At 40.8% G+C, this 17558-nt stretch overlaps 1 protein-coding gene across 3 annotated transcripts in view; it reads right to left on the minus strand.

Annotated features, from left to right (window-relative positions):
- LOC119021709 (gastrula zinc finger protein xFG20-1-like) overlaps window positions 1–17558 on the minus strand; it is a 35589-nt gene that overhangs the window by 2964 nt on the left and 15067 nt on the right. The window contains exons 3-6 of one of the 3 annotated variants that reach the window (XR_005075721.1): window positions 17120–17317; window positions 7535–7601; window positions 5267–6314; window positions 2237–2301 (exon numbers count right to left, since the gene is read on the minus strand). Coding sequence is in view for 1 of the 3 variants with exons in the window: in XM_037102168.1 (XP_036958063.1) it covers window positions 5350–6314; window positions 7535–7601; window positions 17120–17317 (1230 nt within the window). In the remaining 2 variants the exon portion in view is untranslated. Of the gene's footprint in view, window positions 1–1362; window positions 2302–4988; window positions 6315–7534; window positions 7602–17119; window positions 17318–17558 lie in introns of those variants that run through there. The other 2 variants (XR_005075720.1, XM_037102168.1) reach the window with 2 other exon arrangements.

The raw sequence follows: 17558 nt of genomic DNA on the forward strand, positions 1-17558 counted from the left end.
GGATGGTAGCTCTAGCTGCAAGAGTTGCAAGAAGAAGGTTGCTGTGAGGGGCAAACATGTACTGGGTGGACTGAGTTAGTGAACGCAAACTGATTGAGATGACTGACTTTCATCTCAGCTCCGCTCACCGGAGCAGCATCTACCTGTGGCTCAGCAGCCATCTGACCAATCAGATTGACTGAGTCCACTGACAACAGACGAGCAGGCAGACAGAGAGACAGACAGCCAGTATATATTAGTAATATCAGAAATATATAATACTTGTGGATTATTTGTAGAATAGACTATATAAAAAGAATAATAATAATAAAATGGTGAATATAACAAGTGTCTAGATAGAGATAAGAGCCAAAATAGTATTCATAATTAATTTAACAATAATCCTTTTTGTTTTGATCTAAAAAAAATTATCCAACCTGTTTCTCACAAAATTGATATGATCTAAATTGTGATCTGTTGGCTGCACCCTTAGTATTAAGTAACAATGACAGCAATAATTAATAATGACATGTTCTCTTCATTTTTTTCACAAAGAGGGTCTGCTGGCCAATGGAGTGCTGCTGCCAATACATCTCGTTCTACCTCTGTAATGCAGACATTAAAGGACACGTTTCAAAAACAGGCTGCCTCATCACAAAAAGCCAATGACCTATCTTGCACAGTTTTGATACATTCTTTTATAATTGTTTGATGTTGATTTTGCAGTGTTTTGGATTTGGACTATGTTAACATATAATAAATCTATATAAATATATATCTTGGTGAAATTATTTCAGTTTATCAGTGTATCAGTGTGGTATATTGATAACCGTGATAATTTTGGTCACTATTACTGCGGTGTAAAACTTTCCTACCGTTACATCCCTATGAGGGACTGATGTTTAGCAGAGTGTATATAGCATCTATGACAGTAATTAGCTTCTTGAAGCCCTGTTTTTAAACAATGTTTATAGGCATCATATCTTTAGCAGCACTGTGTAATTGCGCTGGTTATGTCTTTGTCTCACTTCGATTTCTTCTCATATGGGACAATGGCTGAAAAAGTAGCAGTGATTGTTGGTTGTCGAAGTGAAGTTAGTTAGTAGAAGCAGTGAGGCTAGTCTGTTGGCTACTTGCAGGGAGGCTGACGCTAGCATGATCGTGCAAACTCATGCTTTTGGCCAGTGTAAGCCCTGAGTATTTTGGTGCCCTAGGCAAGATCTTAGCTGGCACCCCCTTGCATCGCAGTCAATTTCACGATTAATTTTCATACTCACACAGAAACTGCATGTAAGTATTCAAGATTTTATTTCTTTTAAGTCAAAAATATCTCACCAAATAAAACCGGAAGGAAAAAACAAGAGATAAAAATACAATATAAATAAGACATTGTGCAAACATATTATCTCTTAGCCTCAGAGTGCCAACTCTCGCTTATCTATTGTCAGCCGCTTTGCAAAATGACCTTCAACTCCTTCCATGTTGCTCCTGGCTATCCTCCTCATGAACCTTCAGCAAGTGGCTTGCATTTTTCGAGTCCTTTAGTCCTTCCTTGTTAAATCTGGATTCTTTTGGAGAAAACATTTAGCAGCAGAAGCAGTGCAAGCTATCATTTCTGTTGGAGTACATCAGCCACAACTAATAGCATTTTCACTGACATACAAGCGGGAAAACACAGCCAACAGGTTGAAACAACACCTGAACAGGCCTTACGTTAACTTTCCAAGTGTCCCTGATGAATTCAAGGTGGAGTAACCTGAACTTAGGCGACTCAGCTATTTACTGATTATTAATCAATGCTGCTCTGAAGTAAGCTAGCAAGTTAACACTCTGCTCCAATAACAGTAACTACGATGCATTGAACTATTAATTTCATTCACTTCATCACATTTACGTGACTGTACCTCTATCTTCTTCAGGTTTTTCTTCCTCTTCTTTCCTTCTTTTCCTTCACATGGCTTCAGTCTTTGGGACATTGTAATTCCACTACAGTGTCAATAAATCTCTCTCTTGGTCTTGGGGACCTGGTGCGGTCGCCGGTCAAATTCAGGCAGCCGGCCTCTCAACTGGCCGCTCACAGGGGACAGGTACAGTGCAACGAGCCTCTTCATTATTTAATTGTCTTTGCTCTGAGGTTATGTTGCCGTGGGCATATCTAATATTTTGAAATAATAGTAGTAATAGCATTGGTAAAAAATGGAAGAGAGAAAGAGAGATAGTAGGGAAGGCTGACCTTTGCACAGACAGCAGCACTGACCTGTGACCGCTGGATGTCAGTCTTCTCCAGGGTGCTGGACTTGACTTCTTCTGCAAGATGAACATCTGCTCAAAGTAAATCACAACAGGTTGTTACAGTATGTGCACTGTCTCATTGCCACGAGTTACATATGCGTTTTGCCAAGCATCATGTGATTAAACCACACACCACACCTACACACACACACACACACACATTATGTATTTATGTATGTGTGTATATATACACATACATATATATTCATACATATACACACATATATACACATACATATATAAATATATACATATATACACACATATTTTTTATGTATATGTTTATGTATATGTATTCTTTTATTTTTACACTATTTCAAGTAAGTATTAGAAAGTATAGAAAAACACTTGTCATCTTTAAATGCCTTCATCAAAAACAGTATGGTGAACACAGATCACAAAAAAATAGTAAAAACAAGTTGCCTCTGAGCCATGGTTCTACTGACACCAATGACATGACCTATTGAGAGCTGGTGGTACAGCCGGTACAGTGTATAAAGAGTTTACAATGTTTGGCACCAATAGGCTGCCATAGATGTTTACACGAACAGTCCTGATGTCCTGCACCTCACCACCCACTGTACTATATCTCAGTAATGTTACTCAGTATGACTCCACTCAGGACATATCCATACGACCCATAAATGTTGTGATTAAATTTAAGCTTTGACTGGATAGTTTTCTAAAGGTAACAACAAACATTACTAAGCTGGGTGAATTTCTGACGGAGCAGCTAATCTCTCCCAGTGCAGGTCACATCCAGCGGAGGGGAGCTGGGCTCTCTGTGGGGCTGCTCTTCTGGACGGACCTCCAGCAGTCGCAGCCTGCTCTTCAGGCCCAGCTTCTCCCTGTGGCTCCTGGTAACCTCCAGCCTCAGCGTGGCAAACTCATCGTCTACGAGCTGACAGATCTCAGCCACCGCCGCGTTAGCAAACACCTCCATGACTGACGCTAGCTGAGTATGGAAATCCACAAAACTCGCCATCCTGTCAAAGGGGTACTGACTGACGGCGCCGCTTCACTTCGGCGATTCAACAAATCTGCCTTCAAATTGAATGTTGTAAATTAAGCCATGTGATCATAGGTGAGACTTGCGAGGGGAGACAACGACAGTCACCCCCTGTAATAAATGAAATTCCTAAAACAGTGCTTCTTAAAGAAAAGGATGTTTCTGTTTACTTTCGGTTATGCAGCAAGGTTGTTCCTTCGCGTACCGCAATTACCCGGGTAAGGGCAAATATTAAAAATACTTACACAAACTGGTAAGGCTTTGTCAATAAAAAAGGGCGAGTTAACCCTGCGACTGGTCAATACCATGATTTGTGCTCACTGCTGTTAGTCCAACACTTCCCATAATTGTGTGAGTTGTGTGTCTGTGAGACAGACTGTTCTAACCCACTAAATGTGTTTTCTCCCCCTCTTTCCACCTGACGTTACTTTGTGTTCTATGTAGTTTTGAAGACATTTTTTGTTGCCAAAAGAAACTCATTGTTTTTATGACTGAATAAATAAACTGACCTTAAAGCACAACACAAAGGTGTTTTCCTTTGTTTACATGTGGTGGACCCTGCCACCTTTCTAGCTTCAAACAGTGTTCTAGAACCTTATTTTTCCCTGAGAACAGCTGGCTTATTCACTGATGGTAAAATGTGTTTGTTTAAAAAAAAATACATAGTGCCTCTTTAACCACAATAAATCAATGTTGTTTTTGTTTTTTGTTTTTTACTAACAATGGATCATATTCTGTATCATGCATTATTGTGTAATCAGTGATCATCTGAAATGACAATCCCTGTTAAGGTATAACCTGACAGCAGTTCCCTGCAGCTCTACATCCCACATTCACACTCTCATCTGCCGTTCTAAGAGAATAAGCTCTAAAAGCCCTCTGCTCACCACCTGCTCAGCAGCCAACAGTCAGACACAAGCTACTGAACATGCAGTATTGAGCAGAAGCTTGGTGGACACCAAACCAGAGCAAAAAGAGAAAGAATATTGGAGAATATTACTGACATTCACATGTACATAACTCCAAATGGATGTTAATGTTGCTATGAATATGCTGGACGTGTCAATGAGCAAATGGTTATACATATCAGCTTAAAAGTTATGGTCAGTTGTTGTCTTTGTCAGGTTCGTCATCCGCTTATCCAGGGTCGGATCGCAGTGGCAGGAGGTGTAGTAAGGACCGATGTGTAGAATTTAGTAGCATCTAGCAATGAGGTTGCACATTGCAAAACAACTAAACATCTCTCCCTCCTCCACAATGGTCACTATCAAATGCCCTCATCAGTGTTTGGTTTGTCACTTATTGGTGGACTGCACTTCCTCTGAAGATATAAAAGGCTCATTCCAAGGTAACAGAAACACGATTCTTAGTTTTAGATAAATATACACTGTTTAAAACACAAGAATGCCATCATGTTCGATTTGTGCTCTTAAATTTTACACACCGGAGTTTTAAGCATTAAGGTGAGCATTCCATTTCACTTTAATGCAATAGTAATTAATTCACAGTTGTTGTTTTTTTTCCTCATTTCCCCTCTAATTGATCCCTGGGTGAAATGATCCTCTACATGATGAATTCACTGGGTGTCATCACCTCTCTACTCAGCTGCTTGGGCAGTCTGTTCAACGAATCAAACTTTTTGTGCCTCAAAGCAACTAGAGAGAGAACTGTTAATTTGATGTGCAACCATGATGACAGAGATGGCCTCTTTGAGTTTCATGAAATGGTTTCACACCACAATCAGCTCTAATTTCTTATTTTTCTAGAGTACATTACTCTTTTCTTCTAATCAAATCTTTTCAAAACAAAACCTGACCCAGTAACTATAGGAAGAGGAGACTGTCAGAGCCTTCAATGACCAGGAATGTTTTTTCAAGACTTTCCAAACATTTTACAAAGTGAATAAAAAAAACAGTGACTCTAAATGTAAATCTGAACATGGCGACCAAATGCTGTTGGAATGAAGAGCAACATCAATATGCACACCTGTTTTAACAGTTTAATGTCATAAAGTAGCGATGACTGGCTGGAAGGTGGTGATGTTTATTTCTTCCCTCCTGTCACTTGCTCTACTTGGTAGTGTGCAGGGCCTGATGCCTGATGAGGTTGCTGAGGAAGGAGAAGTTTTTGCCACACTTGGAGCAGTGGAACCTCTTCTCCCCAGTGTGGACGCTCTGGTGGACCTTTAGGTTGGTGGAAGTGGAGAACTGCTTCCCGCAGTGGGGGCAGGGGAATGGCCTCTCACCTGTATGGACCATCTGATGGCGCTTGAGGCTGCAGACTTGGCCAAAGCGCTTCCCACACTGAACACACTGGTATGGCTTCTCCCCTGTGTGGACACGCTCATGGATGCGCAGCTGGCATTGGTGGGCGTAGCGTCGTGAACAGAAGGTGCAGGCATAGGGGAGGCAGAGCGGCTGCTGCTGGGGCTGTGCTAACACAGACTCCTGGGTGTGACTGCTAGATGCTCCATAAAGGTGGCTCTGACCAGAGAAGTTGACGTTGTCCATCGGCCTGATCCTAGACCAGGAATACTGAGTTTGCCGTTGCTGGGAGTCCGGTGGGTTGTTAAGGGTAGAAATGTGATGACGGTAGGCAGTGTCATCTTCAAACATCACGTCACTGGTTGGCTCATTGATCTGAATACACAGCATCGGCTGATACTGCGAATTCATACTCTTGCTGCTCTGATCTGTGAGAGATGTCTCTTCCTCAGCTCCGTCATTTCCTCCCTGTCCAGAGGTCACCGCCCCACCGCAGTTGACCTCCGCTGCATGTGGAAGTGAGTTGATGACAATGACATTGAGCTTAGATGCAGGGTTTGCCTGATTCATTTTGCACTGAGGCCTTTCAGAAGCACTGGAGAAACCAGAAGCATTGTTAGTCCTTATTTGGTTAAATGATGAGTTTCCTGCCATGGTCTCAGGTGTGAATGTGGAACAAGATGGCTGCTCCATATCTTCAGACTGCCTGCTCTCATGCCATTCCAGCAGTGTTTGGGAACTGTATTTCTCTGTGGTGTCACCTGATGAACCTGAAGCAAAGAAAATAGGAATACAATTTTTTTCCTTGTATGGAAAATTGTGAGAAGAGTCTTGGAATCATGGGATTTGGTGTCAAAAATCCTTCTACATTTTGAACAGATTATTTGGTTTTGGTAATATCCAGCTATTGTCTATATTGTCACATGATAATGACATTTTGGAAACCGTTTATGGTAATGATGACCTCCAATATAAACTGTAAGGGTCCAGACACACCAAACCAAAATCAAAGAACTAGTTGCAAATAAAAGCCGACTGTTGAATAGTCTCAATTTGCCTTTGTCTTGGCCAAAAAGCTACACCTGAACTGAACACACCACAACAACTACAGCCCAACACCACTGAAAGTGAGCTGGACTTTGAAGCCAATTTGATATAGGGTGAAAGAAGCGGCTGTTAAACACTGGATGAATGCTTTTGACCATCCAAATACTGCAAAATGACTTGTTTCACTAGACAACATAAGATAACATTTGGAAAGTCTGGAAGAGCCATACTATTTAAGTGTTTTATTTCACTTGAAGTTAGCGGAGGGCTAACCCATAAGTAAGCTGCTTGACCTGAAGACTTAAGTCTGCAGAAATACAAACAGTTGTTTTGATGAAGCAGCATTTTTTAACACGGCTCTGACTGATAATGCCACTTCTAACAAGAACATGTCTGACAAAATGTTATAAATGACACTGGGGAGAGGCAAAGGCAAAAAATAAGAGGGCCAAGTGGTATGTGTACACAAACAAGGAATTTAACTCCAGTTGGATTTGCTTCTATTTTACAGGGAATAGTAAACATTCAATCTAAAAGAAAATGTCTCTACTGCTGAAAATAGTCCCAAATAAATGCAGTGTCCTCCTGTTTGAATAACATTTGGTTAAAAACTACTTTCATGAAATTACTTTTTCTATTCTAAAAATGACACTTTATATATATTTTTGAGGTGTTTTTTTCATCATCAGTAAGAAACAATAGGCTTTGAGCCTAAAGCCACAGGCACCGACACATTGTTGGTTTGACTATGGTGTAACTTTGTTACTGGGATCTGTTGATGATAAGAACATTCTTTATATGTTCAGCTGTTTCATCTGTTTTGCTGAGGAGGCAAACATGTCTGTTCTCTCTAGTTTGTTGATGACTTTGTCAAAATAAAGTACCATTGCTTAGTGCAGGTTGAATGGTACTCCCACCACATGTGACAGAAACAGGCTGATACCTTGCACTTCATCCATCTGTTCCTCCTTGCTCTGAGGGCTGCTCATGTTTGTTGGATATCCATGGCCCTGGAAAGAGGAGGGAGGCATTTAGCTGACACAAAGAACCCAAAAGGATCGGACACAATGATAATTATATCTTCAAATGGGAATCACCAGGTTGATAAGGTATTTATTTGTCACTTCATGAAGATCGTTTCTTCACTTTGTGTAAATCTTTTCAATTGCAGAGATGAACTGCATCCACCATGACTAAAACTGTAAATAACACATGAAATGACACTTGTAAAACCTTTATCTTTTTAATTTATTGGCATATTTACACTAAACAGTATGAATATACAAGTCCACATTTCTGCTTACATTCTCCTCTCCTCTTTGGTGCACTCATAGCTGAATAAAAGGATACCTTTCAATGGTTATCCATGTTACAGGTAACTGACAGGAGGTCTGAGGTGTTAAAGCTGTCAACAATAATGTTGCTTTAACAACATGTATAGAAACCACAGATTTGAAACCTGTTAACTACAGAATCCAAATGGTGACACCATGCTACAATTGTTCACCTACAGCATTGCACGGAAATTTAGTATACAATATCATTCCAATTGTTGTCAGCCTTTGGTTGGTTATACAGTGTGTGTGCATGTTTAAACACACAGGTACACAAGAGATCTGACTGGTAATTTCACAAAATATATCCCAATTAAATGATATCATGGAAGGAGCTGAAAAGAAAACATTTCTCTACAGCCTTTTCCCTGAGACTCCTGACTTCAACTTTATGTCAGAGTGGTGGCTGCTGGCCACTCATACAGACAGTAGGTGTTAATAAGGGTTTGGTTCAGTAAATCATTTATCATAGGTCATCTGAAAATGTGACCAAATCTATAAATATATACATACATTATTCTCATATTTGGTTAAATGTCCCCTGACCATTTTCACCTCAATAAGGTGATTTTGATAGCCAGCCACAAGCTTCTGGTCATCCTCTGGCTGAATGTTTAACCACTACTTGACAGAATTGGAGAAGTTCAACTAAATTTCTAGGCTTCCTAGCACAGACTGGTTTCTTTAGCACAGTCCACATGTTCTCGATGGGGCTCAAGTCAGGACTTTGGGAATGCCGTTCCAAAATCTCAATTCTAGCCTGATTTATTCATTCCTTTTATGATTTTTCATGTGTGTTTGGGACCATTGTCCAGTTGGAACATCCAACTGCACCCCAGACCCAATTCTCAATCAGAATCAAACACAACATGCAGCGAGCCAAGAGTTTGTTCCTAAAAGGCACTTAGTAGCTTGCTTTCGCGGCGTTAGACTTTGAACAAACCACGGTCCACTGCAAAGTTTGTTCAAAGACTGCTGTAACTAAAGACAGCGGACCGAACCAATTATTTCAGCCTCTCAAACAGACGCATGTGTCAGAGTGGGACACTTGTTGTTCACTACAAGATGCACGGGAGCGCGGCAGCCCACAATCACCCGCTAAAAAGTTGCCAACATTAACATAATCATTTAATCACTGTGTCTTGTATGAGAAGAAAGGGGCCCGGTGGACAGTTTTTTTACGGATGCAGACACATTGCACATTGCTAAAAATATGGTGGCCGTGTATACAGTGGAAATGCTGGAGGTTCATCCACATGCTGAAAATGTTTGATCCCAGGCTTGTGCTACGAAGCCACAACAGGGCATGATGTCTCAAGCCAGAGGAAGCAGACAGGCTCGTCTTCCTTGTGTTTAAATGTGTTAAAAAGACAGCAAGAACACACCTTACGTCCTATACATCTATCAACGTGTCATGTTAACTATGCAGCATGCAGATGTTTAATTTAGTTCACCTATCTTCAGGGATGTAAAATACTTTTGTAAACAAAAGGCACCTTTTGCAAAATAAAGTATTTAATGAAAGTTATGTTCACACTCCATCAATATCAATATAGAAACTCATCTGTTCGTTCAGACATGACAGGATGTTACAGACAGAGTGATAATGCTCGGTGCGGCCACAGTGTACAGAGGGAGTGGTGTCACAGCAGTTGTGAGTTAGGAAGTAATAGTATTAAGACTGAGGAGTGTTCTCAGTTCTCTCAAAGGCTGCATCACTGATGGACTTTAAATCTAGTTAAAAAAAAACCTTCACTGAAGATGGGACACTAGCCCCTCTTCTCACAGTTGATGTCCGACTACATTTCTTCATCAGTTTCATCAATTAAAGAAAATTGTGTGTGTGTGTGTGCGCGTGTGTGTGTGTATGTACTTGTTCTTGCTACATAGTGACGATCGCATTTTAAAAACAGAATGACATTCCTGGAAAGTGAGGACATTTTGGCTGGTCACTGCAGAAGGCCGCTGGACAACGCACCCTCAAATCAAAATGACTGATAACAACATATATCCCCTTTCCCGATACGACATGTCTGTTGTTCCAGAAACAGGCAGACTGGACATTCAACAAGTTTAGGCAAACACTGTGGTTTGGGTTAATATAATTAACCGATATAATTATATAATTTATATAACTATGTTACATCAGTAACTTCAGTTACAAATGAATCTACGTTAATAAGTAACTCTTGGTCGGTTATGTGCGTAACATAACTTTACTACGTTAGTACATTAGAAGAACTCACCGTCGACTTCTGGTTTCACACTGGACTCAAACAGCGGTTCCCTGAAAGTCTTGTGCTTGTTTAACCCACACATTCATCCCTGACCTCCTCCCTGTGCTGACCTTCATGCTTTTTGTTCTACTTCTCCTCACTTCCTCCTTTGCGGCTGTAATAACTACTACAACTGCTAGAGGTCAAACAATATGGTGTTTTCACTGATTAGGCATGCTGATTTAAAGGTGAAGTCTTGGCTTTAAGAGAAAGGTTTCGTTGGGGTTTCTGTGTTAATTATGAAAGCCATTTTAAGCCCTGTCCACACGAGCGAAAACAATCTTTTTATTCTCTGTCTTCCTCGTCATCGTTTTAAGAATATTTGCGTCCACACTGATCCACTGAAAACGACAGAAAACGATGTAGTTCATATTCCAAGCCTATAGGTGGCGCTTGACATTCACCAGAAACGGAGAAGAAGACACAGAGCATGCGCATTAAGCTTGTGCGCTGTAAACAAACAGACAGTAGACAGAGAAACTGAACACAACAAGAAAAAGATGAAAACGGCTAGTGCAAGGAAACCAGAATCTTTTGTGTGGACCGGTAATGATGCTGAACTGCTGCTGCAACTCACACTCAACTACAAGGCATGTAAATTGTAAGAAAGGCTGTATTCTTCTGCGGCACGAACACAAGCATGTAGTCTCCATTGTCATTGTTGTTGTTATGAGACGTCGCTGGGTTCAGAGGTCAGAGGCAAGAGGTCGAGGGGTGGGGCGATGGCGTCATCGTTATTCGAAAAGTATGCAGATTCGCCGTCCACATGAAAACGGGAGGGCTGCATTTTCATTTTTCATTTTCTTCACCCTGAGACCCATTTTCAAAAAAGTGCGTTTTCAGGTGCTGCAATACGTGTGCGTTTTCGCAAAAGAGCATTTTCGCATGGATGGCCCCTTAGATTTGGCCTCAGCTTTTAGATGAAAATGCTAATCAGATTTAGTCACATTTTAGTCATTTTTATCCTTCATACCTTTAGTCTAGTTTTAAGCAATGATGTTAGTCAACTTTTAATGAAAAAGTTTTCTCTCTTTGAACTTGTTAACTAATTACACTAATACATCTCTGCATTATCAGCAGGGTCAGGTTTTTTTTTTTTTTTAAATGCCACACTTAGCTCAAAATGCTGTGTCATTTGTACTTACAGGACCAATAATAAGACACTAGTGGTGAAACAATCAATATTCCTACCTGGCCTCTGAGCTTTGAAATCATACACAAATACCTTCCAAAAGAAATTGCTGTGTCATCTAAGAACAAACACTAAAATTCCATAGTAAGTGTAATGCCACATTGAGATTGAAATTTTCAAGTAAAAACACAACAAAATCAGGCACAATTACTAACTTCCTGTTCAAATGCTCACAGGCTATAATCAATTGCAGCAGCAACATGTAAAGCACAAAGGGGTATGAGTTACTCTCTTCTCATGAGACGAGAGGATACACCATAAAACACGAACCAGGCAAAACAAGACAATGATTTGACGCTGTTTTTAAGAAAACTTCAATGATGAAACATATGACTGGAAAAAATAGTCTTTTACCAGATCGAAAGTCACAAAAGGGAAAACAATTTAGGTCCATTCAGAAATGTAACTATTATCCATCCTGTGATCAATGTCGCTTCAATTCTTCTTTCTGACCGACTATGAATTATCATATGCAGTAAAAGACACACACAGTATGTAACCACTGTAAAAGGTCTTGCCATTAACTCAATTGACAGTCTTCTCTCCTGTATGATTTCTCACGAGTCTCTTCAGACCATATCATAGGTGTGACTGGAAAAGGACAAAAAAGCAGGAAAATATACGGCTCCACTATGTCTCTCTTTACATTTATTTTGTCCCATTGTCGGCTTCAGCTAAGAAAAAAATACTTCGCCCTACGCGTCCAAAATTCTTAGAACACAGTGTTTCCCCTAGATTTTTTGTAGCCAGTTTGAGTCAGTAACCTAGCGACACTGGGGGGTCCCGGGGCATGCCCCCCCCCCCAGAAGAAAATTTTAAGAAAACAAAAAAACCTTTAAATGATGACCACTGGTGAGATTTTAGAAAAAAAAAATCATATTCACAATTTCATAATCTAATACATAAGCTAGATAATGTAGTGTGACATTGCTGCTTGAAAATATGTTAACCTCTTGAGCATTAGAGAACTTCTCTACCATTACTTTCTTTATTATCAGATTTTTTATGGAAACAGCATATGTTTCAGAAGTCAGTGGGCCACATGACATGAAAGCTACTGAGGAAAAAAAAACTGCATTTCTGCATATTAATATTCACATAAAATAGAAGAAGCACTAAGATACAATAAAAAGAGCTGTGTCTCAGTCGACCAGTTTACTAATACAAGCTAATGCTGGTTTACAGTCATTGGGTCACATGACATGGAAATATCGAAAAAAAAATTTTAGTCACTCAACTTAAACAGTGACTCGTAGAAATTATACAAATAGCAGTAATGACAATAATAATTGATTTCAAGATGACTTAGGGTGTAGCGCTTTCACTGTGTCCAACTTCAATTTGCCATTCACCCGTGATATTAAACCTACAAAAATCCTGTCTTTTTTTGCAGCAGCAGCAGCAGCAGCAGCAGCGGCGCTGAAAATCCAGCTGCAGAATGCATATAGGGGAAACACTTACACATCAGATAACCTTCCTCAAAGATTGCAGGCTCTTTGGTGGAGCTCTGCTTTGAATGAAGTTCCGTCATGACAAATGGACTACTTGCGGAGTGACATGAAGATATGAATCAGAGGCACAAAAAACGTGAACTATATGTGAGCCTCTAACCTCTCACTGAAGCTGTGTGTGGCCAGCTTTTTCTTAGTCTTATTTAAGTGCAAACCATAATCAAAATACTTTCTCAATACTTAAAGTGCAAAAAGAAACTGACCAATTTTTCTTCAAGTATGATACAGAGCTGAGAGCTGGCTACAACTACACTGCCCAGCCTGAGATGTTCTAGGCTCTGTGCATTGTCAGTCATAACAGCAATGCCATGGTTTGGCTTTTAAGCTCCCAGTCAATGACTGCTGACTGAAAAAAAAAATTGATTGTAGCAGAGAACTGTGGTGGTTCCATGGGTGATTTTACATAGTGTTCATGTAAGCCGCAGTGTACAGCACTATTTCCCTACTGTGCTTACGTATTGTTTGCGTCTTGTCTCTCACTCTGTCACTGTCGATCATTTTTCATGGGGTACCAAAGTGCTGCCACATAAACACTTTAAAAGGGGTGGAGGCATCTTCTGTGCAACCTCAGACTCCGCCATACTGGCGGCTGCTCTGTCTGTCGCATACTGATATCACAAGACAAGCTTTTCACCTCTGAGAAATATCGTCACTCTCTCGTGGCACAAGATAGTGTCACACGGCTTCTTTATGATAAAACAATTTATTTATCCGACCAAAAATGTAGTTGTCCCAGGCAAGTTATAGCACCAACTGTAATCCTTGCATTTTTCACTCACAAGCTTGAAGCTAGTGAACTGACGTTGAGCACATTAAGCCATCCAACGTTAGCCTGAAGCCAGGCTCGTTCATTCAATATTTTGTTGGCACAAACTTAAAACAAGAAACTGCTACATGGTTTTCAGGCAAATTTTATTCCAAGTTCACACTTTGAGCAGTGACACTATATATATACTATATATATATGCTTAGTTAACATTGGGACTTTCAGATGAATCAGCTAACTCTCCCTGGCATCAATATCAAGGGAGAACGGCTTGAAGGGTCTCTTCAGGTTGTTTGTATTCTTACCACTTAATCTTTTGCCACAGGTCATCTCTCAGTCAGTTTACTGCCGTGTGTTTTCCTTTTTGCCCAGTTATTAATACAGTGTGTTACTGATCACATTTCTGAGACATCTTTCAGTGCGTTAACATGACACTTAAGAAAACCGAATTACTGGGTTAGTCCAACTATGATCAGATCTTTAAGATGCATGTATACACTGTAGTGTGACTAAAATTGGACCAGATCAGATTTCTCATAGTCGCATTAAAGCACCCAGATTATTCGACTGATAGTCGTATCACTCCTGCATGTATACGTTCCAGCGGATCGGATCGGATTTTACACCATATACGAAGTGTACAAAGACGTAGCTTAGTTTCACTCTTCATACGCCATCTTTCTTGAATGCCGAGGCAGCTGGTGAAGTAAAGAGGTCAGCCGGAGGTGTTTCTGTTACCACGAGTTGAAATGGGTACAGCGCTGCTTATCGTACCGGAGTATGACATGCTCCGGTCCCAATAATCCGATTTTCTCACCGGCATGTATACTAGGAGAATTGCAATTGTCTGATTGAGTGGCATAGTTGAGCTATGGCTGTAATCTGACTAAGCTGCGCAAGTAAACACACTGTTTGTTAATTAAATGAACCTGTCTGGGTTCAGGTTAGGGCAGTAGGTTAATTTTCAACAAGGGGGATGACCCAGTGGGATCACCAACCTGCCCCGACACACCTATGTGCACCTCCCAAAGGACATTGTTGCAGAATACCTTAACCATAACTGTGACATTTCTACAACTGTTTTATCCAGTTATCTTCCTTCTCTCCCCACTACAACTGTCCCTTCATAACTGTATTAAAGTAATAAGTAAATAAATTGTATGCAGTGGACTGAGTTTATTCAGGCAGGGTTCACAGTGCACTACAAGCAGGGTTATTTTAAGCTACATGACTCACATGACCCCTTGGAATTTTTTTATCATCTAAATTCCTTGAAGGATACACAATGAACATTGTGCAAAATAGCAGAGCCCGACTGATTTATTGGTATTTGGCTTTATCGATTTACCGGCTGATTTATAAGGTTTTAAAACCTTATATTTAAAAAGTATAATGCAGAAAAACGTGCTTGGGGTAATTAAAAATTGGTGTAATGACATAGTTTGGCCAGCAGAGTGTGTTTCAATGGGGGTTAAAACAGCTGGTGTGAGGAAATGTAACAGCTACCTCACTAATGGTTAAGCTGTAAACCAGCACAAAAATGACAACTGGCAATTTAACATTAGCCCCCATGTTCTGAACAGACAAACTTAAAATGCTAACAAAAAGTAAAATTTTGGTTTTAGAACATTACATTACATACATTAATAGAAAACTTTTGTTGATTTGGTCATTTTTTCGTTTTTATACAATCGAGAGTCTGCACAGGGTGTTTTATTTAGAAAATTGAGCAGCTTGTTGCAGTTTCCATCAAACATAAACCAGGCAGCCGGATCGCAAAGCAGCCGTGCCCGGCTTGACTTAACTGTGTGTGTCGGAGCTGATCGCGATCACTTGTGATTTGTAACACACTACCAGTTGCCTGCGGAGGGAGAGTGATGGCAGGTTCACAAGGGGGACAGCATCCCCCCTCATCCCCTCTCAAATCACCTACTGGGTTAGGGATAGGGGATAGACATTTAATTATGATGGTTAAGATTAGGGTAAGTTTTAAAGAATGCATTGTGTTAATGAGGGTCCTCACAGTCCAGAAGTATAAGTATGTGTGTTCTCAACAAAAAATTACATCCTATACTTTGTGTGATTTACTGAAATAATTATACAGCGTGGAATTATAATTCATTCTGCACTAATTCAAACTGTTCAGTTTCCAATTTTAAAACGATTTAGGTCTGTATTTTTTTTGCAATAGCCATTGATTGTATTGTCATTCTTTTATGCACTGTACTGTCATTTCCATTGTTTCTGTCCACCATCCCTTGAGTAGATTTGAATTTCCTATATTTCATATTAAATTGTCAATGTTCAATGGTGACACAAACCTGAGAATCAAGCATTAATGTCATAGGACAGACGACCTGGTGATATTTTGGAAAATCAAATTTGATTTTGTTTACTGCATTTTCTTTCTAGTCAGCTCTGCATTTCTTCCATCTTGTCTTGCTCCAAATAAAATATGAAGTACACTGAAAAGTCATAAAAAATAAGTATCAAGATCAAAAAGTGAATAAAAAAGCCTTGTCTAGTCGTCTCCAGGGTAAACTTGACCCTGGCTGTTAAACTTTGGTGCAGCAGTGTTGTGGGAGGTCCGGTCCATGTCTTCAGTGCTGGATTTTCTGGTGCCTCTTGAGGTTGCTGGGATGGGAGAAGCGTCGGTTGCAGATGCAGCAGGTGAAGGGCCTCTCTCCAGTGTGCACATTGCGGTGGATGTCCAGCTGGCTCTGACACACAAAGCTCTTGCCACACAGCTGGCAGGTGTAGGGCTTCTCCCTGGTGTGCCTGGCCATGTGCTTCTGCAGGTCTGACTCCAGGAAGAAGCGCTTGGTACAGCTGGTACAGCCATATGGACGCTCCATGGTGACGGCATGGTAGAAAGCCATGTGAAAGCTGCTGGAGAAGGCTTTGTAGTGGCTGTGGCTGAGATGGCTTATGGGGCGGTGCAGAGCCACCCTGTGTTCATCGCTTGAGGAGCTAATACTGAGGGTAGCTCCACCACTGGATGTTCCTGGAGTGTCACAAGGGAAAACAGACCCTGCCTGCACTGACCTGGGTCCTGTTGATTCCAGCCCAGTACACTGAATCGTGGGTGATGTAGCTGTCTCATGTGTGTCACTCCCTCTGCCTGCTTCTGTCTTTGTCTGGTCTACATCTGACCACTCACACTCCTCCCCCTCATTGTCTGATGCCCCCCCTCCATCAATGACTATTACCTCTGAAATGGAGGACTTGTGGGTGTCTAAAACAGCCTCATTATCTTTTATGGCATCCATAAAATCATCACCGGAAGCTGGCACAGCGTCTCTGTATGGCCTCATGACATTGTCTGAGTTCAGTTGCTCACTGTTACCTGCTCTGACATCACTTCCTGTTAGCTCCAGCTGGGAAATTTGAGTAGTGTCAGTTTCAGCTCTCCTGCCGACAACAAAGTTGTCGATGTCAGATCCACTGACCTCCGTTTCGCTGAGTCGTCGGGCTGGCCGGCTGTCACTGGCGTTCTTCGAGGCAGTGGGGAGCGATGTGGCAGTGTCTGCATCACCTCTGCTGCTGTTGCAGGCGTCTACTGGTATGCTATGTTTGGTGGTTCCGGTCTCCATTGCTCCCTCTACCTTGACTATCAGGAGCTCCCCCTCCTCCTCTGGCTCTGCTGACTGAGTAGACAAACTGATTAAGAAAATGGTCCACACTTTTTGTAACCAATATGAGAACAATAATACAATACAATACAGTAATATCTAATAATATCACAAGATTAAAGATGTTGTTTATAGTTTTACTGTAAAAGCTTAACAATGATAAAAGAATAACAGCTGTTAAAACATGTCACATCGGTTCTTACAGCAGTATCTATTATCATATATTTTTATATACAGTCATATCAATTTACCAAAC

The sequence above is a fragment of the Acanthopagrus latus genome, chromosome 1 (assembly GCF_904848185.1).
Source record: "Acanthopagrus latus isolate v.2019 chromosome 1, fAcaLat1.1, whole genome shotgun sequence".
Lineage (NCBI taxonomy): Eukaryota > Metazoa > Chordata > Actinopteri > Spariformes > Sparidae > Acanthopagrus > Acanthopagrus latus.